Source organism: Urocampus carinirostris, chromosome 2 (genome assembly GCF_059441175.1).
Source record: "Urocampus carinirostris isolate Australia breed hairy pipefish chromosome 2, RoL_Ucar_1.0, whole genome shotgun sequence".
In the NCBI taxonomy this organism is placed as follows: Eukaryota; Metazoa; Chordata; class Actinopteri; order Syngnathiformes; family Syngnathidae; genus Urocampus; species Urocampus carinirostris.
The window spans coordinates 4047073-4073432 of NC_142350.1; the positions used below are offsets into that span (position 1 = coordinate 4047073).

General features: G+C 40.5%; 1 protein-coding gene across 4 annotated transcripts in view; it reads right to left on the minus strand.

Moving 5' to 3' along the window:
• The window catches only part of rbms3 (RNA binding motif, single stranded interacting protein), a 243788-nt gene that overhangs the window by 9278 nt on the left and 208150 nt on the right, over positions 1–26360 (minus strand). For all 4 annotated transcript variants that reach the window (XM_088328442.1, XM_088328441.1, XM_088328443.1 and 1 more), the window contains exons 10-11: positions 23670–23720; positions 9808–9918 (exon numbers count right to left, since the gene is read on the minus strand). In XM_088328442.1, coding sequence (XP_088184568.1) covers positions 9808–9918; positions 23670–23720 — 162 coding nt within the window. The remainder of the gene's footprint in view (positions 1–9807; positions 9919–23669; positions 23721–26360) is intronic.

Below are 26360 nucleotides of genomic sequence, written 5' to 3' on the forward strand. Positions count from 1 at the left end.
TGAGCTGATCGGGTAGAGTAGCGTCCACATTACCAATAGTCTTCTTTAGTCCTTTTTACTGAGTTATGAGCTTCAAGTTTGCCCATAGAGCTCTGGAGTCCTGAGTGTCGAATTGTACCTCTACCCTATCGCGCAATGAACGTTTGGCGGCCTTAACACCCTTTGTCAACGCTGATTTCGCTTGGATTTCGAGTCCTTGTGTATATAGGCGGCGTCCTTGGCAACGATCAATTTCCGGATGGACTTGTTGAACCATGGTTTTGAATTGGAGTATCGAGTTTTGGACGTAGTGGGTAGACAGGTCTCCTGGCAGAAACATACGTAATCCGACACCGTGTCCGTGTACTCGTTGATGTCTTTCCCGTGTTTGAGTACTTCCCAGTCCGTGCACTCTAAACATCCACGCAGTTTATCCACATCAGCTGGTGACCAGGTCAGATGAGTAGGTTTGGTAGGTGGAACTTGATTGAGCTGTTGTTTGTAGGCGGGTATGAGTAGTACTGTGGAGTGATCGGAAATCCCCAGACTTGACCGGTTGACAGATTTGTATGCCTGCTTCACTGGACAATAACAGTGGTCGAGGATCTTGTCACCACGGGTTGGGCATGTGACTTGTTTATAGTTTGGTAGTACGGAACGAAGATTGGCCTGGTTCAAATCACCTAATACTATGGATAGGGTGTTGGGATCCTTGTTTTTGTACTTGGATATAGCGCTTGCTAATCCTTTTAGTGCGACATCAACGTCAGCCCTGGGGTGGATATATTCTGCGGTGAGGGTCACTAACGAGAAATCACGAGGAATATAGAAATGCCTGCATTTAATGGTCACGTATTCCAAATCAGCAGAACATCCACTGGATATAATCCGAGCATCCGTACACCAGCTGTCGTTCACCAAAAACACACTCCGCCTCCTCGGGATTTACCTGTGATATCTGTGTCCCGATCCTGACGGAAAATCGTAAATCCCGGTGGCTGGACTAAGGAATCAGGATATGATGGTTTTAGCCAAGTTTCAGAAAAACAAACAACGTTCCAATCACGGAAATCTTTCTGGGTATGTATCCTCATAAACAACTCATCAGTTTTGTTTTAAAGCCTCTGAACGTTAGCAAGCACTATACTAGGAATGGAGTACGTCCATTCTTCTTCTGGCTTTCACCAATAATCCACCTCTTCTTCCCCGTTTACGGGTTTGAACCCGACGACTCTCGTTCCTAATTTCAGCATTAAAATTGTCAATATCCGAAAAAAGTGGGTGGTTAAAAGGCATAATATTCACAGGGCGTAGTAACAGTAGTTCCTCTCTAGAATATTGCACGATAGAGTAGGTTGTATAGATAAAGAAAAGCGATAAAATGAAGAAAATTATGAGAATTTTTATGTTCTTACTCCCACCAAAAGTACCCGGCAATGTCGAGTAGAGCTATGGATTGATCCATGACGGACTTCTTGTACATTGCAATGGCAAAGTGAAGCCACCTAAGATCAGTTTTGACAATATTTTCAAGCAGACTTGTGTTATTTATCTTAATTTATTACGTGGTCTATTGAGTTAAACTGCCGGGAAACATGAAAACAATTTCAAGCATTTACAACCAATTCACCTAAAATGTAATTCATTTTCAAACCTTGAAAACACAATAAAATTCAAGTTTTTTCAAGGACTTTAAGCACCTGTATGAACCCTGTAGGTTGCGGAGGGGGGTCGGAGATGATTAGCGTAGGATTTTCTCCCCATTTGTAATCCCAACATCAATAGGTATTCCTCTCTTATCCCGCGCATCTAATATATAATGAAATCAGCTTTGCTTAGTACTCTTGGTCCTGGTTGTGGTACACTGAGAGGTTAAGTATTTTTCAAGAAGGTACCTAATATGACAAACTGTTAAGACTATTTTCCATGAATAATCTCGTCCTCTGGGGGGCGCAAAAGGAATATAGGTCCACTCTCACATAAGAGGAGCATGTGAGGTAAAGTAGCAGGAAAAAAAAGAGGAGGAGGAGGAAACGTTCCTCTGGTTCATCTAGACTTCACAGGCAGGCAAATGTGCATGGCTACAACTGAAACACTGGGAAAAAAAAAAAAAAAAAAAAGTGCTCAAGGGAATGAAAGGAGAAGAAAGTGAGTGCCCGGGGAGGGCCTGTGGCGCTTATTCCTTCAGTTATGCTTTTAACCGGCTGTTGATATGACAAAATTGGGGCTCCAATGGAAAACGGCATCATTGCGGTTCAGAATCTGAGATAAAAGTTGGACGGTGTCTTTCCCTGGATTCCTTTCATTCTCCTTCTGGTGGGAAAATGATGTTAGATGCATTGTTTGGCTCTAGGCCCTGCAGTGCCCGTGAAGTGTCATTTGAGCGCCTAGCTAATGGATGGGGTACGCCGCTTGCCGCTAATGAGAGCAGCTAAAGGCCAGACGCACGGCTGATGAACTCCCCCCGCCCACTTTTGCCGGCACGGCAACTTGTTATGCCGGGGGAGAGCCACTCTCGGCCACTTGAAGGTTATCTCCCCTTCCCGACTGTCACGTTTCACAAAGGGCTGAGGTGACTCTGTGACACGTTGGCGCAGGCTAGCCTTCCTCTTGCTCACCTTCCTGTCACTCGCTTTCCTCATTCTGCTTTGGGCTGAAAGGGCCTATGAGATTGCTCCAGTGACCTTCTTCTTGGCAAATCAGAATCATGCATACCAATTTCTCTCCCAACTTTTTTATCCCTCCCTGATCAGTTTCCTCCTTTTCTTTTATCCATTCAAGGAAGTTTGATGGCAACAAAGAAAACTAAAAAGTGTGTCAGCAAATGTAATGAAAACGGGGAAAAACAGGGAAAAAGTTCAGAATAGGGGATTAGTGCCCCGTGTGAGAAGGAGCCCTTAGGTTGAAAGGGCCTAGGGCAGAGGTCTGTAACCTTTTGACTAAATGGCCATGAAACCAAAACATTCAGATTCTGTTTTTGAGAGCTACATCATAAATTATAAGACAAAATCAACAAACACCCTTTCCATACAAAAGCTAATTTGTATGACGTTTGATGATTTGGTCAAATCTATGAAATAATAATGATGCCAGAGCCTGTGTCCCATATCAACAAAAACACCACTTAAAATGTGTCTCCTTCCTGCAGTTATTTAACTCATTTAGTGCCATGAAGTATACGTAATACATTTTCAAAAGCATTGTCCCTGAGTGCCAAAATGCAAAAATACGTTGAAAAAAAAATATTCTGAAGGCATTGGGACTGCTGATCAGTAAGTATCATCTGGAAATTATGTCAGTATGTTAAATCACCCCTACATGGCAGGAATAGCTTTGATCAGATCTTTGTCCACACATTGAGGCAGCTTCTACAGTCAGATTATAATCATCTGTTCAGAGAGGGAACGCAATTGCCATGGTGACCGAAATCAGGTGCTGAGAAGTCTTTCCATAGTTTATGCATAGTTCTTAAGTTCTTGCAATACAATGTTATTTTGCAAGCGGTGTGTCCTTGTGTTTATGGACAACATCAATTAAATATTGGAGGTGTCACAAATGCAAAAAAAGCACAGAATCAAGTTCTCCTTGAAACACATTCTTCCACAAAAACCTGTTTTTTTCTTAGAAGTTTTCTTGGAAACAAGAATTAAAAAAAAACTTTGCAATGTTGTTTACTAAAAATGGTAATAGCTAGAAACATCCTTTTTAATGAAAGATGAGGGTTCGAGCTTTCTTTTGATATGTCCTTTGACTACATAGCTTCAGAACAAAATCTTCTGTATGCCTTCAAAAATGAGTCAAAATGGCAAATATCGGCTTGCACCATTTAAGAGAAAAAGTCTGGCATTGAATGAGTTAGGATTGTTCTGGCTCGTTTCGAGCACCATAGTTGTAAATAGTGGTTTAAAAACAAGGTGTTAGCAGGGTTATTTTGTAAAGGTTTCACAAAATTCTGCAAACGAGAAGGACACATGCATCTAGGGGAGTGCGCTATGTGTGCAGATATCAGTGCTTTTTTTGCATTTGAGATACCTCCAACATCTAAACAATGCACCAAACCCTTAATATTAGTTTTTTTTTTTTTTATTAAAAAAAAACAAAACATGTTTACAGTTTTTGAAACTCAGGGAACATGCTTCTGGAAACATGTTGATATAATCGAAATGGCCCTAGAAATTAGTACCGTAAATTCCGGACTATAGAGCGCACCTGATTATAAGCCGCACCCACCACATTTTAATAGGAAAACCGATTTTGTACTTACACAAGCCGCAGCTGTATATAAGCCACATGCGCCCACATTAAAAAAATGTAACACAAACACAAAATAAACCCAAACCCGACTGAATGTCCTTCATTAAAGTACACAGTCCAAAAATCACAGCCGGCAAAATGAACAGAAAATGATACCGGTACTTAAGGTTTGATGCAGACCTGCAGAGTCCGGCTGCCCGTTGAAAGTAATCCAAGGAAAAAAGTGTATATTTCCAAAGGTAAGGGTGGGAAAAATATATATCCACTATTGTCCGCCGCGTCAACTAACAGGTCTCACCTTTACCCAACTTCCCGTCATCCCGCGTTTGTTACGCCCCTTCTTTTTTATTCGCCCGTGCAAAACATATCAGAATAAGTGTCTAAAATAAATACATTACAAAAATATACAGTTGCAAATACATATTTACAAAGAAAGACGGTACACCGAGAGAGTTTTCAAAGCTTTAATAATAATAATACAACTTTCATCCCAAACGGTGCCCGTGACAGGGCAGTTAATGGTAGCAACACACTACTAGCAACACGCTCGCAACACAGTAAACGGGTCTGTTAAAAAAACACAAGTAAACCGTCCTCATCTTCCTCCTTAGAACTGAAGCCATCAAAGTCGTCTTCCTTAGTGTCGGAAAGAAACTTTGTCATATAGACGTCGTCCCACGCTCCCGTAGCCTCCCTCGCGCTGTCACTGTCGCTGGAGGTCTCATCCACTCCTGATTCTGTGCCCTCCTCTCCGTCACGCAACAGACCGGCTTTTCGGAACCCATTGGTGATGGTGGATTTTTTGATGTGCCTTTCTTTTTGCATTTTGCATGATGAGGGTATGTTTACGCTAATTTAATTTATGCACAAGCCAAGAAGTTGCAGTCTTCCTCGGCGCATATATTCCACCGGTCTAAATCTTACCTTTAGTACTCGAGCGCCGCTGGCGGCCGTTAGAAAAATTACTTAAATTGGCCACATCACTGAATAAGCCGCAGGGTTGAACGTTTGGGGAAAAAAGTAGCGGCTTATAGTCCGAAATTTACGGTAAATTAAAACAGGGGGAAACGTTCAAATGAAGGATTGGTGCCCCGAGTGAGGAGAATCTGATTGCAAAACACAATGCATTGTGAGTCCAATCAAAAATGTGACACTTCATTTGTGTCTATCCAGAAAGGATAATGAAGAAAGTGGCTTCACACAAATCCGTCTCTTCAGGACATTGGAGTTGTCAATTACCACTGTCACCATGACAACATAATCTTTTGAAAAAGATGAATGCTCACGCCATGGTAAGGTCAACTCGCCTGCACGTAAACATAAGAACTCCCCTTAAATGTTGAGACCTCGGCCGTGTTGAATAAAATTAATAATAGAGGTATAAATCTTCTGAGATGGTAGCTTAATGTCATCCGTAACCAGCCGGCCTCGCAAGTTTCCGATTCTTTCGTCACAGACAACAAAACAAGAAGACGGGAGTCGATGTTCGAGGCTACAAAGTCATCTGTTGACAAGAATTTGATTGGGCGACACCGGGGAGCTCCCGTTTTGCATCTCCATGAGATTTAGTTAGCCGTTTCGCAATAAGAAGCGCCCCAAGCAATAAAATCACAAATGATGTGAAATATATCTCGGGGATTCATTTCCAATATTGCGCTCCCATTAACAGGTGTACAATACGTAATCGCATTAGCGCCGTTGAAGAAGTCATTTTTTCTGGTTTTGCGCAAGGTCAGCGTTATGAAAAGCCGCTGTAACTACGTTTAAAATGAACGACTGCTTAACAGAAGATGATATGACATGAGAAGATGTTTCAATTGTCCTGCTCTGTTGTGACTCCCTTGCAATTTGTTTTGTTCAATTTTGCTTTATTCAATTCCATCTAACGGAGACAACATTGTGAACGGTGTGTTTGATATCTGCTCCCAAGTACACTATAAAAGGTTTAGTTCGAGAATTGTAGACAAACAAAAGAGTAAATAACATTTTTCAAAGTCAAACTCAAACTAAGGAGAAATACCTCGATACCTTATATTATTTTCAAGGGGGGCAGCACGGCGGAGCAGTGGTTAGCGCTTGAGCGGCACAGTTCATGTCATGGGAACCTCCTGCGTGGGTTCAAATCCAGCTTCAGACTTCCTGTGCGGAGTTTGTATGTTCTCCCCGTGCTTGCGTGGGTTTCCTCCGGGCACTCCGGTTTCCTCCCACATTCCAAAAACATGCATTTCAGGTGAATTGGCCGGTCCAAATTGTCCCTAGGTGTGACTGAGCGAATGAGTTGTCTGTCCCCGTGTGCAGCCAGTTCAGGGTGTCCCCTGCCCACTGCCCGATGATTGCTGGGATGGGCCCCAGCACCCCGCGACCCTACTGAGGATAAGCGGTAGGTACGGCTAATGATATGAGATGAGATTATTTTCAAGGGATTTAAGTATGACTTGTTTTCTTTGTATTTCATTACATTCTCAACATTTTTTTTTTACAAATTAAATTAATTGTTCACGTAAGAACGAGTTTTGTACCACGTGGCCCTAGAGCTAGATTCATCTGACGTCTCTGAAATAAAGTAAATCTATAAAAACATAAAACATTAATATTGTGGATTTAGGCTAAATTATACCTTGATTTGAAAATGTAAAAATATTCAACTGAAGCTTAATATTTTGCAAATTAATTTCCACCGGCGATATTTTTGTAAGGAACATTGCTCATTTAAAACATTTTGCGGTGAACCAGACCCCCCCCCCTCAAAAACTCTCTAAAACAGTAACAAATAGATGAGTACCAAGTCCCACCTCCTCAATACAATACAATTCTTCTTCAAAAGGAACATGTGCAAAACAAGCCTGGAATTCGTGCGTGCACTTCAGGATCTGCCAAGTCAAATCTGTTAGACTCGAGGAGTCTGTCGTTCCTCACTCACTGCAAAAAGTTCTTCACATGTAAGAGGCTCAGAACAGGACTATCAAGTTCTGCATGGAGCAGAAAATGCCCTCCAACTTTCTACTAGCGCTTTGTGTGCAGACATCAAAAGCCGTCATCATAGATTAGCTGGCGGTCCGGCTAATCCTGGCTTTTAGCACATCTGGGGGAGATTGCGGTGCTGTCAAAAAGTATTCGCCCCCTTCCTGATTTCTGTGTTTTTTGCATATGATATTTTAAATCATCTAACCAATTTTAATATCACACAGAGAAAACCCAAGGAAATTCAAAATTAGGTTTCAAAATGTTGATTCCAATTATTAAGGCAAAATAAAAATCAAAACCTATCTGGCTCTGTGTGAAAAAGTAATTGCAACCTGAACCTAATAGCGAGTTGGGCCACATTTGGCAAAGATATCAAAACTCAGATGTATACTATAATTGGTAAAGAGTCCTCCACAATGCAGTAAAGGGAATTTTGCCCACTCTTCTTTGCATAATTGCTCCAAATCTGCCATATTGGAGGGGTTTCTAGCATGAACTCCTCATTTAATATCGCACCACAGCATCTCAATTGAATTTATATCCAGCATTTGACTTGGCCACTCCAGAACCTTTTTAAATTTTTTTTTATTTTTTTTTATTTTTTAAAGCCATTCAGAGGAAGACTTGCTGGTGTGTTTGGGATTGTTGTCCAGCAGCATGATCCAAGAGATTGAGTTTGAGGGCACAAACTGTTCTTCAGAATCCTCTGGTTAACACCAGAATTCATTATTCCATCAACCACAGCAAGTTGTCCTGATCTGAAAGGCAGCAAAACAGCCCCAGACTATGACAGTGCCACCACCATGCTTTACTTATCTTCTTTTTCAAATGCTGTGCTAGGGAAAGGTGAGATGACTCTTTGTGTTCTTTTGTGACATCAGTGCTTTTCTCCTGGGGACTCTCCAATGGAATTTTGGCCAGTGTCTTTCTTATAGTGGAGTCATGAACACTAACCTTAGGTCAGCGAGGCCTGCAGTTCCTTGGATGTTTTCCGAGGTTCTTTTGTAATCTTTTGGAAGAGGCTTCGTTGCACTCTTGGAGTAATTTTTTTTGGTTCGCCAGTCCGGGAAGGTTTGCCACAGTTTCCAGTTTTCTCAGATTTTGGATAATGGCAGTGGTCTGCTGGAGCCCTGCAGCCTTGGAAATTGCTTTGTGACCTCTTAATGGCTGAAAAGCCCAAAATGAAGGTTCTGGAGTGGCCAAGTCAAAGTCGAGATCTAAATCCTATAGAGAAGCTGTGGTGTGACCTCAAGTGGGTAGTTAATGCTAAATAACCCTCTCATATGGCAGATTTGAAACCATATTGAAAAAAAAAGCCATAATTGTTTAACAGCGATTTAAAAGACTAATTACCAATTACTGTAAACATTTGTTTTCTGTTATCACTGCTAAAGGTGGCCCAATTAAATTGGTCACATAGGGGTAGAGAGGTTTTGATTTCATTTTGTTCCTTCATAAATTGAATCAACATTTCAAAACTGCACTTCTTATTTCCTTGGGTTATCTCTATGTGATATTACAATTGGTCTGATGATTTGAAACATTTGTGAGAGATAAATATGCAAAACCACAGAAATTAGGAACGGAGCTAATCTTTTTTCACGGCACTCTATATGAGCCTCGCTCGTTCAAAGTAGAGGTTAGCATTCCCTGACATAAAAGGAAACCCAAAGGCGGGGTCAAACTAGGCCCCTGGGCATGATCAGCGGCGTTCTAATTTCAAGAGATCCAGGAACATGGGGGTAGCTCCCGATTGGAAGGCCACTGTTTTCAACAAAGACTATAAAAACTTGTCATGCTTCTCAGGTGCAATAACCCTAAGGATACTGTGGCCCCACCTTACAATATTTTGACTTTGTTTTTTCGGCCCCTGTTTTTCGTCATTTTCCCCACTGATTTATATCATTAACAAATTATTTTGCATGCTCAAAATGTAAAACAATCAAATTGATATGACGACTTCTGTTTCTAAGATGCCTGTCTGCTATTGGTTGACATCATATAAAAACTTTTCGGTTATTGTTTTTTGTTGCAGCGTCATGTAAATGTAGATACACTATTGGCTGAACTACCTTCCACTATGCCTTGATCTTCATTCAGTTCAAACTTGTGTGCTTCGTAAAGATTTTCTGTAGTGTATCTAGTGGGTGGAGTAATCAACCTTGGAGCTGCATGCGCCTTTTTAACTCATAAATATTTAATATTAAGCGCCAAACTTTTAGGTATGTATCCCTTTTTTGTTTTGATTTAAAAAAGGCTTGCAATTATTTAGCGGCTCCAGCCATGTTGTTGTTAAGTAGTCTGTTATGCCTCATTCAACCATTTGGATTTCCAATCTCTAATTTGGCTTGCTGTGATGCTAAAAAAGAAGCAAAAACAAGATAACGATGGAAACAAAGCCTGAGAATATCAAGAAAAACAAAGCAGGTCAACAAATTGTTACCATGACTAAATTGCATGGCTTTAACCAATCAATGATCTTGACTATTATTGAAAATAAGGAGAAAATTAAAGCAAGGAAATCCCACCTCAGAGTGGGTTCATGTCATATTACCGGGTTTACTGTCCTAAGATATTTGTTTGGTTCAGATGCATGGAAGGTGTACTCACGCTGGCCGTGGTGCCCAGGGACAGATGGTTCATCTGCTGGGTGAGGGGAGCCATCATGCCGGCAGGCTGCATGGACATGCTGTGCTCCATGGCTGGCGTGATCACTGCACCCTGCGTCCACACACAAAAAATCTTTTCATTTCTATTTTGCTGTTTTCTTCTTCTGTGATACTGACTGATCGGTCATCACCTGGGTGCAATCTTGCTCTCCACCTTATTTCAACGGTTATAATCTGTGGTCTAAATGAGGACAGAGTCATCCATTTTTTTTTTTTTTAGCCGTTGAGAATTCTTGTCAACCTCGAACCACAAACAGCACTAAGGTCGTAATGGGCTTTCAATCCGTTCATTTTGGTGTAAAACAAAGCTAAGATATTGAACAGTAGATTTCTTCTCCACTTCTATTTTATCCTACTTTTTCAGAAGCCTCTTATGGTTCTGAACTACTGTTTTTTGCATCTATTTTTTTCAGTTAATGCGACACACTGTGTATGATGCTCAAAAGACAAAGAAAGAATAATGTAATTAAGTAAAAAATATGTTAGAACAGGGAGAGAAACGTGATAAACTGAATGAAAGAATGCAAGGAAAATTACAATGTTCGAAAATAAGTGAAATGTAGAAAGTCTGTAAAAAGCAAAGGGACTTGCAGAAGGACAAACAAAAGAGCGTTCGATGCGGCTCTTACAATTTATCCATTGCAAAAAAGGATAGTATTGTCTTTATTGTCTTAGAACTATCTCTGGGCCTGTTAGTCCTTGTTTTAAGGTACAGTACCTTAACAAAAGACAGTAATGTCCCCCAGAATGGGCAGCTGATAACTTTCGGGTCCATGCTGTTGACCCTCTGTAAATTTCCACAGCGTGATGCTGTATAATCTCTACTTATCTATCTTTTATTTGATCAAAAGAGTCAGGCTGTTTTTCTGATGAATTAATAATAGCCGGTGTGACTCATTGATCGCTAGGACGTTTTTTTGGGGTGTCTTTGTATGACAACGCCGGAAGCGTTCACATTTCCGAAGATCAGGAGAAAAACATTCTGCTTTGTTTTACCCTCCCGAGTGCAGATGCGCCGAGAGGAACGCAATACCCTTCCAGCTGTTTTCAACACCTCATTTTGTACCGGTTTACAATGCACGATAAAATGCTCGGAGTAAAGGAGCTCTGCCACTGCGGCAATTCGATTTCAAGAAACAAACTCAAAACTGAAGTCTTTAATTTGCTCTATACATGCATCACAGTGTACTGCAGCAGACAGGACAGCATAAAACAAAAGCTATTCCATTCTTTTAACTGCACTTATGTTGTTAATAGGGTGTTCATACCCAATACTTGTAATGAAAAAAACATATATAATTTTTGAAAAGTAAGTGGAAATAGATGAAATGGCTTTGTAGAACATAGTAAGGCATTGCAAATGCTTGTCAGACACACTGGCTAGAGAAAAAAATAAGGCTTGGTTGACGCAGCTCAAGTGGGTTGGAAGGAGATTACATTATTAGTCAAAATAATCCTGTTTCAGATTACAAGGTGCCCTCCCTTTTTGATGAAGAAAAAAAGCAAGTAGAAACGGAAAGGCCACCAGCTCGGTGGCCTTGGGGGTATGGCGCACGCCCCGAGACTGGGAGGTTGTGGTTCAAACCTCGGCCGAGTGGCGGCGCAGTGGTTAGCGCTTGTGCGGCACAGTTCATGTCATGGGAACCTCCTGCGTGGGTTCAAATCCAGCTCCAGACTTCCTGTGCGGAGTTTGTATGTTCTCCCCTTGCTTGCGTGGGTTTCCTCCGGGCACTCCGGTTTCCTCCCACGTTCCAAAAACATGCATTTCAGGTGAATTGGCCGGTCCAAATTGTCCCTAGGGGTGAATGAGCGAATGAGTTGTCTGTCCCCGTGTGCCCTGCGATTGGCTGGCAACCAGTTCAGGGTGTCCCCTGCCCACTGCCCGGAGATGGCTGGGATGGGCGCCAGCCCCCCCGCGACCCTAATGAGGATAAGCGGTACGGCTAATGAGATGAGATGAGATATATATATATATATATATATATATATATATATATATATATATATATATATATATAAACGGAAAGAAATGCAACATATTTCATGCATACTATGCCGCCACATGTCCGTTTGCAATCGCATTATTAGCGTCTGATGCTAGCTGGTACGTAGCCTCTGGCAATTAAACTCCAGATGAGGAATAACACTCCTCCGGCAGGCGCCGACAAACGTTTGAGGGCGCGACAAAGCCGATGTACCCGAGGCGTCATGTCGAACACGTTCACCTGCCACGGAGGAGCATAGAGATCAAAAGCATCGGATGCCGGGACGGATGCTCACCTCTGGCGTTTTGGATTACGATTAAAAAAAAGATTGGAGCTGTCCGCGGAGTGTGAGGATTGATATATTGTAGGAATGCAAGGGTAACCTACCGATACCCGATAATAATCTTGCTTCTGGAAACTGCTATGTCACTTTTAAACATAATACCGTAAATTCCGGACTATAAGCCGCTACTTTTTTCCCAAACTTTCAACCCTGCGGCTTATTCAGAGATGCGGCCAATTTATGTAATTTTTCTAACGGCCGCCAGCGGCGCTCGAGTACAAAAGGTAAGATTTAGACTGCAACTTCTTAGCTTGTTCACAAATTAAATTCAATTAAATTAGCGGCGACATATCCTCATCATGCAAATTGCAAAAAGAAAGGCACATGACGCAACTTTCAAGCGAAACGCAACCGAGCAGTCCGATATAGAAGGAAACAGAGCTACCGCACGTAAACTTTATATTGCGAACGTGATGAATTTTTGAATAAGGGAGCGTGGGACGACGTCTATATGATAAAGTCTCTTTCCCATACTGAAGGAAGACGACTTTGATGACGTCAGTTGTAAGGAAGAAGATGAGGACGGTTTACCGTGCTTACTACAAGTACGGTATGTTTTTTTGACAGAGCTGTTTAACGTGTTGCGAGCATGTTGCTAGTAACGTTTTGCTACCCTTCACAGGCACGGTTTGGGATGAAAGTTATAATATTATTATTAAAGCTTTGAAAACTCTCTCAGTGTACCGTCTTTCTTTGTAAATATGTGTAACCATGTATAATATGTATTTGCAACTGTATATTTTTGTAATGTATTTATTTTAGAAACTTATTCTAATGTTTTGCACGAGCAAATGAGAAAGAAGGGGCGGGGCAAACGCGGGCTGACGGGAAGTGGAGTAAAGGTGAGACGTGTTTGTGGACGCAGCCGACAATAGTGGATATATATTTTTCCCACCCTTACCTTTGGAAATATACACTTTTTTCCTTGGATTACTTTCAACGGGCAGCCGGACTCTGCAGGTCTACATTAAATCTTAAGTGCCGGTATCATTTTCCGTTCATTTTGCCGGCTGTGTCTTTTTAGAATGTATCGGGTATGGGTTAATTTCGTGTTTGTATTGCGGTTTTTCAATGTGGGCACATGCGGCTAATATACAGGTGCGGCTTGTGTATGTACAAAATCGGTTTTCCTTCCGAAATGTGGTGGGTGCGGCTTATAATCAGGTGCGCTCTATAGTCCGGAATTTGCAGTATACGTGGTCCAATACTCAAGGTCACACGTGCCTTGGCTAGGAAAAGTACATCACTCACTCTTGTCAAATGGCGTTAGCTTAGCTGTACACATTAGTATTGAGAAGATATACAAATAAGTAAATGAATTCATGAAATGCATAATTTGCTAATGGAATTTAAAACATTGTAATATGTACACTATAATTTGTGTAGTTCTAGTACAGAAAACAAATTGTGCTGCAATTAAGAGACTCCTTTGTCTATTCATTCAAAGACAAAACTCAATGTACTGGCTTAAGTTGAACTCTCCAGTGCCTTGTGCACATTAGAAAGAGGTAGAGAGGACACATGACCGACTTGTGGAATTACCTCTATGGATAATACAAAAATATTTTAACAAAGAAAATAAATGCACAAAATCTTATCTTGGTCGAGCTCTCTGGTACCTCACTCACAATTTGAAGGAGGGGACAAGATGACCAAGTTGTTGTATTACTTCTATCAAACCTCACATCACACCCTCTGCTGTCAGGTATATTCAAAATAAAGAGTTGTAATGATCAAGTGCAAGTTGATTGATTGGGCTCAAGTGGGCGCTCTCCAGCCACTCCCCCCAATGTGCTGCCCACTGAGGGGTAAATAGTGTGCCAGACCCTGACACAAATTTTTTGAAGAGGAAAAGTGTGGATCAACCTATTTGTTAGGATGCACAATAACTGTTCTTTCCCAAACGAAAGCTGATAAAATCGGATACTGATACCTCTGGTGCCTCGCTTATACTTTGAAGAGCTAGAGAGGAGAAACGACCAAGTTGTGCTATACTTGTATAAAATAAAATCGAAATATATTCCATTGAGTGATATAAAATCATTTGAATATTGCTTACAAGTAGTGTAGACCGATTGAAATACATAGTTTGTTGTCGAGTGATCAATTATCAGCTTTTTTGTGACGTTATATTTGGCATTTATTGGTCTGATAACTATTGGCCCAAAAACTATAGTGCATCCCTAATATTTTGTATGTTTACGTTAAATTAGAACTGTAATCATAGGCGTTTGTTTACCAAACAAAGTGGTCCGAACACAAACTGAAGCTGAGCAGTAAAATAAACCCCAAAAGGTATGCTTCTTTCCCACGGCGTCGATAAAAAAAGCAGCTGACATTTATCTTCTCCGGTGAGCGAGTGTGCAAAAGATCCGATACTGATCAGCGATCCATCAGTCCCCGCAAGACGCACTTTTTGTCTCTCGTAATTGTCGGTCATTAAAAAAAGGAAAGGCGGGAAAAAACACAGCGGGTCGTAACGCTTGTTATTTACGGTCTCCGACGGTCGAACGTATATCGATGCTGGCGGGTGCCGAGGGCCGTGCGCTGATCGATATAGTCTTCGTCTTGACGGCTTTTCCTCAAATGCTCGCACACAAAGTTGCGCACAAAGAGACATCAAAATATGCTCACGTCGCTCTTTAGTTTTTGTTAAGAGAATGTAAAAGCGGACATTCTATACAGACATCAATGTGTTCATTTTACCTCTTAAAAGTGATGGGTCCCGGGGACTCGCATGCTCAAAAATCTATGGGTCCCAACAGAGATCTATGGGTCCCCCAAATTTAGTGTTATCGAGGTTGAAATTCCCCCTTGTCCCCTGCCCAGTGCCCGATGATTGCTGGGATGGGCTCCAATACCCCCGCATCCCTACTGAGGATAAGTGGTGCAGCTAATGAGATGAGATGAGATGAGGTTGAAATTGTAAATCGGCGACAAATATTTAATATAAATCTATATATTCATTAAGTTTTTAATCATCACATTTTATTGGTAATTCAAATCAGTTATCACTTCAAGATTTTTCAGTTCACAACAATATTGTACATTATATAAAATAATACTGCTGAAGTATTTGTCTATGTATACATGCAGTTTTAATCATCACAGTTAATTGGTAATACAAAGCAGTTATCACTTCAGATTTTTCACTTCGTATATTCTTCGTGGTTTGCTGTCCTGCCACAGTTGTAATGCCTTCTCAAGGTCCAATCCATTATCATCCTCCTCATAGCGTAACCAGGAATATAATTTAGTACATTTTGGCTGAAAAGTCCTTTTCTTGGTAGGTGTATTTTTTTGTTTTTCTATCGTTGAATCGTTCGCTTCAACACACGTGTTTTCCTTCCCTCCGCGATCTTCCAAAGAATTTTTTATTGCCGTTGTTATCACTTTCTGCATTACGTTTCGACTTATTATTGACACTGAAGAAATTACCAATTTTGTGTTGATTTTCACCTAATACTGTTTTTTCGGAGGCATACTTCTCTTTCACTCAACAACAACCACCACAACAAAGACATAATCTCGGAGCAACGAGATCTCGATTGCCGAGATCGGCGTGCAGACGAAATCTCGAACCGCGAGACCAAAACAAAAATGGCGTATCTGCCTGACGAAAAGTTGAGTGTGGTAAATCTTTGTTAAAAAAAAAAAAAATTAGGTAGTAATGACAATTTTGTGTCAAAAAAGTTGTGTTGATTTGACACTATGCGTCCCCAGCAAAAATGATGAAATGAAATGATCTGCATTTATATAGCGCTTTTCAAGTCAATGACTTCCCAAAGCGCTTTACAATGTGCTCCACATTGCCCAATAGCGGCCTTGCAGACATGTAAGGCGCTAACCTGCTTGTTGGGGGTATTAGGGGTTCAGTGTCTTACCCAAGGACACTTCTTCATGTAACATGGACGAGCCGGGATTCGAACTGGGATCCCTTGATCCCAAGACGAGCGCTCTACCTCCTGAGGTACTGCCGCCCCTATGATGCGTCTAGGACGCAGGGACACGGGCAAACGAGAACACTGCGACATACTGGTCTCTTTTACTCCCTCTCTCGCTGATACACGGAAAATGGAAATCACAAATCTGCTTAACTCTTCCTGACACAGCGGTGAATTAAGACCTTTCGTTGCTACCCGTTTTCATTATCAGGCGTCAACAGCTCGATCAGTTGCAGCTGCACCTTCTTTTCTTCCTAATTTCAACACATACTTTCTTTCTTTGTTCTGTGCTCCCTCTGATGCTTCCTTCCTATCCTTCCTTCCTTCCTTCCTTCCCTCCGTTACAGCCGCCCGCCCACCTGCCTGCTGTCCTTCCTTGCTTCAGTTTTTTCTTCTGAACTTCAGGAGCGGAGCTTGACAGATTTATGACCGTTTTGAAAAATATTGCTTTGCATAACTCTCCATTGTCTTATCATTTGTTAGCCATGTTTGCCACCTGATTTTGCAAGTTTTGGGATTTATATACATTGTTTGAGTTCTAAATTATCCCTTGGACCCCGAAACCGTCCATCAAAGCTGGAACTTTATGAACAGATCCGTCAAAATAGATGAGGATATTTTCGTATATTGGCGATTTTTAGGCGATCAAATGAGCTTCTGGCATGTGCTGCCGGGCCATAAAGCGAGACAGCCTGCTATTTGCGGCTGGCAATAGCCGGGGTTAGTGGCGAGCAGCCGCTCGCTGTCCGTTAGAGTCACAGTCTGGGAGGGGCCACGGGGAGCCACACCAACACATGGCCAGCTTCCCGCTGGCACCCTGGCGTGCCAAGCCTTTTAAAGACGTCTCCTGACATATTGTTGGATGACGGACCGACAACAGATCGCCAAGCAGACTGGATGCCAATCGTTGGTGTGCCAGGGAAAGAACAACAATGTCATCGATATATTCCCAGATCGTTTTAATTAGCATTTGAAATTTTTATTCGTTTCATTGCGCTAATATCGATTTTTCCATTATTTTCTTTCACACCCCCCCATGGAAGAAGATAACTTCTCGCGCCCTTCCAAGATCGATCTTTTTTAAGTGATCACGTAAAATTGGAGATTTCTCGATAATGATGATAAGACATCACCTCAGTCTAATAATTGTGTTGCAATGTCTTTAACTGACAGCTTAATTTATTTGGCTTCGTGCTGTCCGCTGCCAACATTCTTAACATAGCAGGCACCCTGGTCTTTGCTTGTCTCCCTCCAAGGTGGCAGTGAAGTGCTAGGAGAGGAGACTTTGGTTTGTCTCTGTACCCTGGGATCTTTACTTCATGGGATCACTTGAGGGCCCGCTACATTTTGCGTCCACACTTTATACTCAATGCTTATACTCTATGCTCAATGCACTACATGGAGGCTAAATGTAAACTGAAAACTTAAATACCCCGTAGTGTAGTGGAGGTGCAATTGCACTTTGCTCTGGGAAAGTTTAGAAAAAATGAAAAAAATTATGCTTGTCATAGCAGTTTTTACTAGTGTAGAAATAAAATGGTAAACGTAAGAAAAGGTCTGTTCCAAGTGAAGCTGACACACCAACCCAAACCCCCCAAAAGATGAGCAAAGATTTGCACATACTTATGAATGATCTGAGGCTGCGATCATGACTTTAAACTAGGAAATGGCGGCACAGAGAATACATTTTCAAATTCCGTACACCGGCTTTAATTGATGAATTAAATAAACTGAAAATAGTTTTGTTTCCATCTTGCTATTGTAAAACAGAATTCCACTTCAAATATCATGTTGAAAACTGGTTTCTAAATTCAGTGATAATTTTAACAAAAATTGTTTGAAATCAGGCAATATTTTTTAAATTGAAAGCAAATCTATGGTGTCAAAAGCTAATACAATTTATAAAACAATCACAGCATTTGACTATAAAACTATGGCTGAGTCCCATTCTTCGCACTTTCACTCGCTATCTGCCCTAGTCACTCGGTTTTGCGCGTTCACGTAAAAATGGGGTGTGTCCCGATACTCTCAAGACCGAGGGAGAAGTGCCCTCAAACCATGTCATAACCACGTCAGACCGAGGGAGGTCGGTGCCTCACTTGGGAGCCAAGTGACTACCCAGAAGGCTATGCGAATTCTCAATATCAACAAACATGGCTGGAAAGGAACCGCACAAATGTAAGGAGTTTTCCACAACTACGCATGTATTTGCAACAAAATATATTGAGATATATTAGTTAGACGTAAATGCAATAGAAAATCGTATTTCCGCGTTTAAACATGAACATTGCAAAATCTCTACTTTATACAGTGCATAAATCTACCGAGGGGGCCGCAAAAACAAAACCTCACACTACAGACCGTAGAGTTGGATAACTGGAGAAAATCACGCCTCAGCCTATCCCTGTTTTAATTTTAAACGAGTCGTGCTTTTACATCTACATGGCCAGACTCTAAAGCAGCATAGTCACAATAACGTTCTGGATATATGCGCTTGTTTACTGCACACAATTTTGGATGTTGTCTCTTATTTACAATATGATTCTTTCATGTGAGATCAGAATGCATTATTTTCATCATGCATCGTGAGTAATGTCTCCGAATTTCACGTGGAAATACAGTTGAAACAAATTACTATCACACAGTCCACTGCCTTCTCTGTAAACACATATTAAATAAACTAATTACCTTCTTAAAATGTCCAAATGTGGAGACAATTCTAAAGCATATGTGATGCTTGCCAATAGAAGGCTCTTACAGCCATAAGAATAACATGTCAGTTTTGTGTATCTATTCACGATCAAATAACTATCCAGAACACATCCTACAATTTCCTGTCTCACATCAACTTGTTGAGCATCCTATACATAGTTGTTTTTGTACAATACACCAGCATTAAGTAATTCTTGTTTTTTCCACCCAACCTAAAGGCCACTGTAGAACGTCCCGTGGAAGAGCTGGTCACCATCACAGCTACCACACCATCCACACCACCGGGCACGTCGTCGGCATCTTCCAATCCGGCACCAAACCCCAAATCATCCAGAAAAAAAAGGAAGCACGATACACTTTTTGAAAGAGGAGTCTGCCAGAGTGAAGAAAAGGCACGAGGCCAAAACTGAGCGGTTCCCGATCCTTTTTGGGAAGCTCGTGGACAAATTTCCAGAACAGTGACATCTCTGCAATGTTTCCCTTTGTTTTATAAAATGAAAATATTTTATTTTATTAAGAACTCAATGAAGTACCAGTTTGTGTTTTCCAGCTTTATGGAAGTATTGGTATATTTTTGTTACAATTTGTGACACATTATTTTTTTACTACAGGACTGTCTCAGAAAATTAGAATATTGTGATAAAGTTCTTTATTTTCTGTAATGCAATTAAAAAAACAAAAATGTCATACATTCTGGATTCATTACACATCAACTGAACTATTTCAAGCCTTTTATTATTTGAATATTGCTGAATTTGGCTTACAGCTTAAGAAAACTCAAAAATCCTATCTCAAAATATTAGAATATCATGAAAAAGTATACAAGTAGGCTATTCAACTAATCACCTGAATCATCTAATTAACTCGAAACACCTTGCGAGGGTTTCCTGAGCCTTAAAAACACTCAGCTTGGTTCAGTAAACTAAATCACAAGTATGGGGAAGACTGCTGATCTGACTGCTGTCCAGAGGACCATCATTGATACCCTCCATCAGGAGGGTAAGACACAAAAAGAAATTTCTCAAAGAGCAGGCTGTTCACAGAGTGCAGTTTCAAAGCATATCCACAAAAAGTCTGTTGGAAGGGAAAAATGTGGCCGGAAACGCTGCACAACCAAGAGAGATGACCGCAGCCTTAACAAAATTGTGAAGAAGAGCCGCTTCCAGAATTTGGGGAAGCTTCAAAGACAGTGGGCTGAAGCTGAAGTCCAGGTATCAAAAGCCACAGTTCACAGACGTGTCCGGGAAATGGGCTACAATAGCCGTATTCCCATGGTCAAGCCACTTCTGAACTCAAGACAACGGAAGAAGCGTCTGACTTGGGCTATGGAGAAGTAGCACTGGACAGTTGCAGAGTGGTCCAAAGTCCTCTTTTCAGACGAAAGCAAGTTTTGCATTTCATTTGGAAGTCAAGGCGCCAGAGTCTGGAGAAAGGCTGGAGAGGAGCAAAATCCAAGTTGCTTGAAATCCAGTGTGAAGTTCCCACAGTCAGCAATGGTTTGGGGAGCCATGTCAGCTGCTGGTGTTGGTCCACTGTGTTTCATCAAGTCCAGAGTAAATGCAACTGTGTACAAGAGATTTTAGAGCACTACATGCTTCCATCTGAAAAGCTCTATGGAGATGAGGATTTCATTTTCCAGCATGATCTGGCACCTGCCCACAGTGCCAAAACCACCAGTAACTGGTGCAGTGACCATGGCATCACTGTCCTTGATTGGCCTGCTAATTCCCCTGACCTGAACCCCATCGAGAATTTGTGGGGTATAGTTAAGAAGAAGATGAAAGACACCAGACCTACAAATGCAAATGAGCTGAAGGCCGCTATCGAAGCATCCTGGGCATCAATAACACCTCAGCAATGCCACAGGCTGATTGCCTCCATGCCACGCCGGATTGATGCAGTAATCCGTGCAAAAGGATTCCCAACCAAGTACTGAGTGCATCAATGGACATTTTCAAATGTTTGATTTAGTTTTGCTGTTATAAAATTATTTTTTTACTTGGTCTGAGGAAGTATTCTAATATTTTGAGACAGGATTTTTGTTTTTTTTCAGCTGTAAGCCAAAATCAGCAATATTCAAATAATAAAAGGCTTGAAATAGTTCAGTTGATGTGTAATGAATCCAGAATGTATGACATTTTTGTTTTTTTAATTGCATTACAGAAAATAAAGAACTTGGTGGGCCTGGGAACCCTGAAGACCCGTGACACCACACAGTAGGACAGACCGTGGGCCAGCCAGTACACGTAGATCAGGACCTCCAGCCATGGTCCTGTTCCCTCTTTAGCAGCTCCTGCAGGGCCCACATGACCTTCTTGCGCAACCTTAAGTCCTGAATGAGTTCTGACTCCACAATCGAACCATAAGAACAGGATGGGAACATTCCTGTACAACCTGTCCACGCTTATGGGACGGCCTCTCTGAAACACAATAGATAACATAAATAATTAAGACATAAATGTGGGCATAGAAAAGAAAAAGACAGCTTTTACTGTGATGTAAGCATCATGAAAAAATGTTGAAGTGACCTTTTTTATATCCAATGAAAACTCTTTTGAATTAAATTCCTTATGAACTAAGGCAGGGGTCGGGAACCTATGGCTCGCGAGCCATATATGGCTCTTTATATGAGTATCTGTGGCTCAGAGACCAATTTTGCAAAATTTCTCCATCTTGTTTAAAACCGGGATTGTCTATCCTATTCAGGTACACGCAAAGCCAAACCAAAGGTAAATGCTATTTAAACACTTCGCAGTATATATAGGGCACGTTTTTCACTACAATTTACAGTCAAGGTGTCACACCCCCCCCCAAAAAAAAACTTGTTTTGGCTCTACAACGCTAAAGAATCCTTTATTTAAAAGTTCACTAAATAATCTGTGTTCAGTGTTCAGATACTTTATGATGAATCCACAGAACTGTAAATACGCCAAAACACCGGAAGAGAACTTAGTCATTTGATTGGGTGAGTGGGAGGGATGGGTGGAGCTATGCAAAAAGTACAAGAATTCCCTCCCATCTCTCGCCAAAGGTAAGCACATAAGGCTCCCTATTCTCAGAATGTTGTGACGTTTTTACAAAATAAATGCTTGCATCTGGTTTTGAAACCAATATGTATGAAAAAAAGGGTCAAAAGGAGTTTAACCGATCTTGAGTAATTGCAAGAAAGAGACAAGTTTAAAGTGGTCTGTTGAATTTGGGACAGGGGCTCTGGCATTATTCTCTTTTCATATTTTTTATCAAATCATCAAAAATAAATGTGCTGAAGACTAAGCTTTTGTCTGGGGCGCGGGTTTAGCAATTTGGTAAATTTGTCTCATAGTATATGGTGTGGCTCTTTCCCAAAATAAAATTAATATTTTTTTGCTTTTATGGCTCTTTGAGTCAAAAAGGTTCCCGACCCCTGAACTAAGGTGTTTGTGTCGTACAGGGAAGTTTGGTGATGATATTATGTCAGCTTAAGGGTCAGGTGGACTGTTCTTGTGTTTGTTTACTTTTCATCATGTCACACATTAAAGACCCCTACTATATGGCATAAAATGGCATTAAGATACTAATAAGTAGGTTGTCATTCATGTCTACACAAACATAGGGTATTATGTGAACGTGCGTTGTATGTTAACCCTTACTGTATTTGACCGAACGGGTTATTTTTTTTTAATGAGTGTACGTACCTTGTAAAGATGAATCAGCGCTGCATAGCGCCGAAGCTGTCTTCAGTATAGCACATTTCTCCTCCGTTGATTGAAGACACGGAAAAGGTGATGAGCTTCCAGGCAATCGGTAATAACACAGTTTTAGCGGGCATTTTTAACGTTGCACGAACTCTCCAACTGCCAGACCACAGGTTTAGACTCGAGTTGTTTACATGTGACGTAGACCAATACGTCACTGAGGTCTACAGCCAATTCGTATTACGGCCATCTACTGGACTGGGGTGGAACCTTGCAAGTCACGTCCAATTTCTTAGGGGACAATCTTCACTTTGCACTCCACTCACCGAGGGCACTTCCCTATGGAGGGACCTCACTGGAGGGTTCTCAGGGCCAAGTGAGAGGAATGGGATTGGGCCTATGATTCTTGTAATTTTATGATGTTTTCTGATGCAACCCTTGCTCTCACTCTAGTTTTGTTTTAGTCTGGTGCGTCTTATATATGAAAACATATTTCACAACGGAATATTTTTGTGGGTGCACCTTATAATCAGGTGCACCTCATAGTCCGGTAATTACGGTATATTAAATGTGTATATTCAAACTTTAGATTGATGAATATTCGCTAAAATTGTAACTTGACCTTACATACGTACTAATATCAAAGATCTCTTGAAAAATGAGCTTTAAAATCTGAATTTTCGTTCCAACATATGGTAAAGGTTTTGATGTGGTTTGTTTTAATGCGACCATAATCAGTCTGAAGGACAATTGAAAATATGCTCACTAGTGAGAGTATGAAATTCTGATTACAGTTACTCGACTGTAAAAAGAACTTGCAATAAATGTGATAATTAACAAAAACCTGCAAATTGACCAAATAAAATGGTTTTAGTACGTAAATTATTTACCGCAATGGAGTATAAGGAAAATTAAGGAATCAAACCATTGGCAATCAGAAATCGTAGGAGAATAAAGTGCACTCGATGTGCTTTCAGGGACTGAAAAAGCCCCAAGCAAAGCCTCCGGCAGAACGATTTAAAGCCTAAACAAGAACACTTATGCTGCTAGCATCAATTAAAAGGCTCAGGGTTGCAAAAGACGTAACCGCCGACGTCGACATTAAGAAACTGAAAATCAACACTCGCGAAATGTGCTTGACTTACGGTGGGTTGCATAACATACTGTTGATGAGGCATCCACGATGTACTCTGGACCTAGTGGAAACAAAATATAGTTTAAGACCTGAAAAGGATTTCATTTCAGTCCTTCACCCCTTAATATTACTTTAAAATAAAATCCCTAACATGTCAATCTAAGGCGTACCAAAAGTACTGTAGATTGAATGCTGTTCTTGAACCGTTGGATGGTTTTGGTCTTTTATGAGAGGTAACTCACTAAAGTTTTATCCCAAACTGAAATAATCACTGCAAGTGGTACAAACATTGAGTAAAAGGTTATTTTTCTCGCCCATTTTATTTTTTACAATTAATGCCTGCAGATGAGTGCAGCATGAGAATCTTAGCTGGCAGTTTACAGCACCCTTTGATTCGGTTACCACTGGCTGAAGATATTCGAAGCTAAAGGAGGCAATGTCCCTTTAATCAATAAAGGCCCTTATAGACTAATGCAGGATGTGGCCTGTGGAAAGAAAAAATCCTGCAATTGGCTGAGAGTAGTGTCAATCCATATGTCAGAGGCTAACTGACATATTGGAAATAATTTCCTGAGTCTATTTTTTGTAAATGGGAATGATGTGGCAAAACAGACAGATTGCATGAGGGAACGTCCAACGATGCAAAAATGCTTTTAGGTGGATTTTTTTTTTTTTTTTAGCTGTTGGCATTATTGTGTGCTTGGGAGTAAATGTTTTACACAGTTGGATTCACTGTTACTAGACCATGATTGTGTATTTTGGTTTCATGGGTGGAATTTCACAGAACTTTTGGGTTAGTTATACCAGCTTTATAGTTTTTGGGTACCCTGTTTCAGACTGCTCGTGATGTTTCGTGATGAGTACAAGATAACTTGAATCGCAAGAGTTTAAGCTTTCCAATGATAAGTGGCATGACGTATTTTAGTGACTGTGAGATTCTGAAATCACGTGTTTGTTTATAAACAGTGTGACAGCCCACTGGCAGGCCGTCAAAACGTTAAATGACATCAACGAATAGGCTAGCAAGTGGGATCTAAATTGTGGACTAGAACTCATTGGCTGAGTGTAATTGAATTTCCCAACTAAATTGCGGAGTGAAACTTAATTGCACAATTGTAATAAATTTTGGAATAGATTGTTTAGTAGAATTACATTTCAGAGATTAATTGCATAGTGGAACTAATAGCGTAGTGGATCTAAATTTTGGGACTTAATTCCTGAGAGGAACTTCATTTCGAGTTCTCAATTAAATAGAGTAACTTAATTGACGAGAGAAACACAATTTTGCACCTAAATTGAGGAGTGGAACCAAATTTTAAGCATAAATAACCTAGTTGAACTAAATTTGGAACTTAACTGTGGAACTTGGTTGCAGAGTAGAAATAAATACATTTCGAACTTAATTGCAAAACTTAGTTACACAGGGCATACCTGTCAACTTGTACGCTTTTGCCGTACAAAGTACGTTTATTTTGCATTTTAAGACGTGTACGACATACAAGAAAATCCTTACGGAAAAACGAGAATTTGTCAATTATGGGTACTGTCCGGTATACACTGACTATTACGAAACAGCAAATCAATCAAGTCAAACGAGTTCGCCGCGGAAGCCTCTATCTCGGTATTGTTTTTTCGTTGCAAAGCGGTTTGATGTAGTGGAAGGAAGTCCGTCTCTTTTTGGAGAACCGGCTTTTTTGGCTTACTCATTAAAGAGAGCCGGCTCTCAAACGGCTCAGTTGCTTTGATGCATTATATTACGAATTATTATGTTGTATAAAGAAGTTAAGAAAAAAGGAAGTATAAAATGAGAAAATATAAAAAAAAGGTTTGTGGTTATCCCTTTAATCAGTATATTACCAACAATAATTTAATGCAGAAAATGAATTCATAATTTGAATAAGAAAATGTATTATTTTACTTAAATATATTTGCATGTATTTTTTCCTTCTAAAGTAAACATCCAAGCTACTTAATTTTTGAACTTTTTTTTATAATAAACCTCATTCATGTCGAGCAACTCAGGATCTCACAACCAAATGTTAATTAACAATATATATGATATAACGAAACACATGTACAATATGTTAAACTACATAAATAAACACGTTTCCAAAATAATTAGAAGATTATTTTGTACTTTGTAAGGGAAAATACGACAGTTTGTAAAAGCATGGAGCCGTGGAGGTTGACAGATTTGCACAGTGGAACAAATTTTCTTAAATAAATTGAGGCTCGAAACAAGATTTCCAAACTAGCAGCATGAAACCAAATTTCGGGGAATAAATCCAAGTGTTAAAAAAATTCGGAATTAAAGTGCAGAGTGGAACCAAATGTTAGGACTAAATTGCGTAGTGGTAAAAAATATTCAGAACTTGATTGCGTAATGGAAGAACATTTCTGAACTAAACTGAGGAATTTATTTGCGGAGTGAATTAAAAAATCGGAACCTAACTGCAGAATGGAATCACATCTCTAAACTAAATGAAACTAAACCTCGGGACAAATATGTGGCGTACACCAATATTTGGAGACTAGATTGCGAAGCTAAATTGTAAAGTAGAACCAAATTTGGGAACTAAACTGTAGAATTTGACTATGTTGAGTATCAACTGAATGGGTACATGAACCTCCTCGCAGTCCATCAACGAAACCCGCCTTCTCTTTTTCGGCTGATGGCTTCGATTCATAATGGCATTGGCAA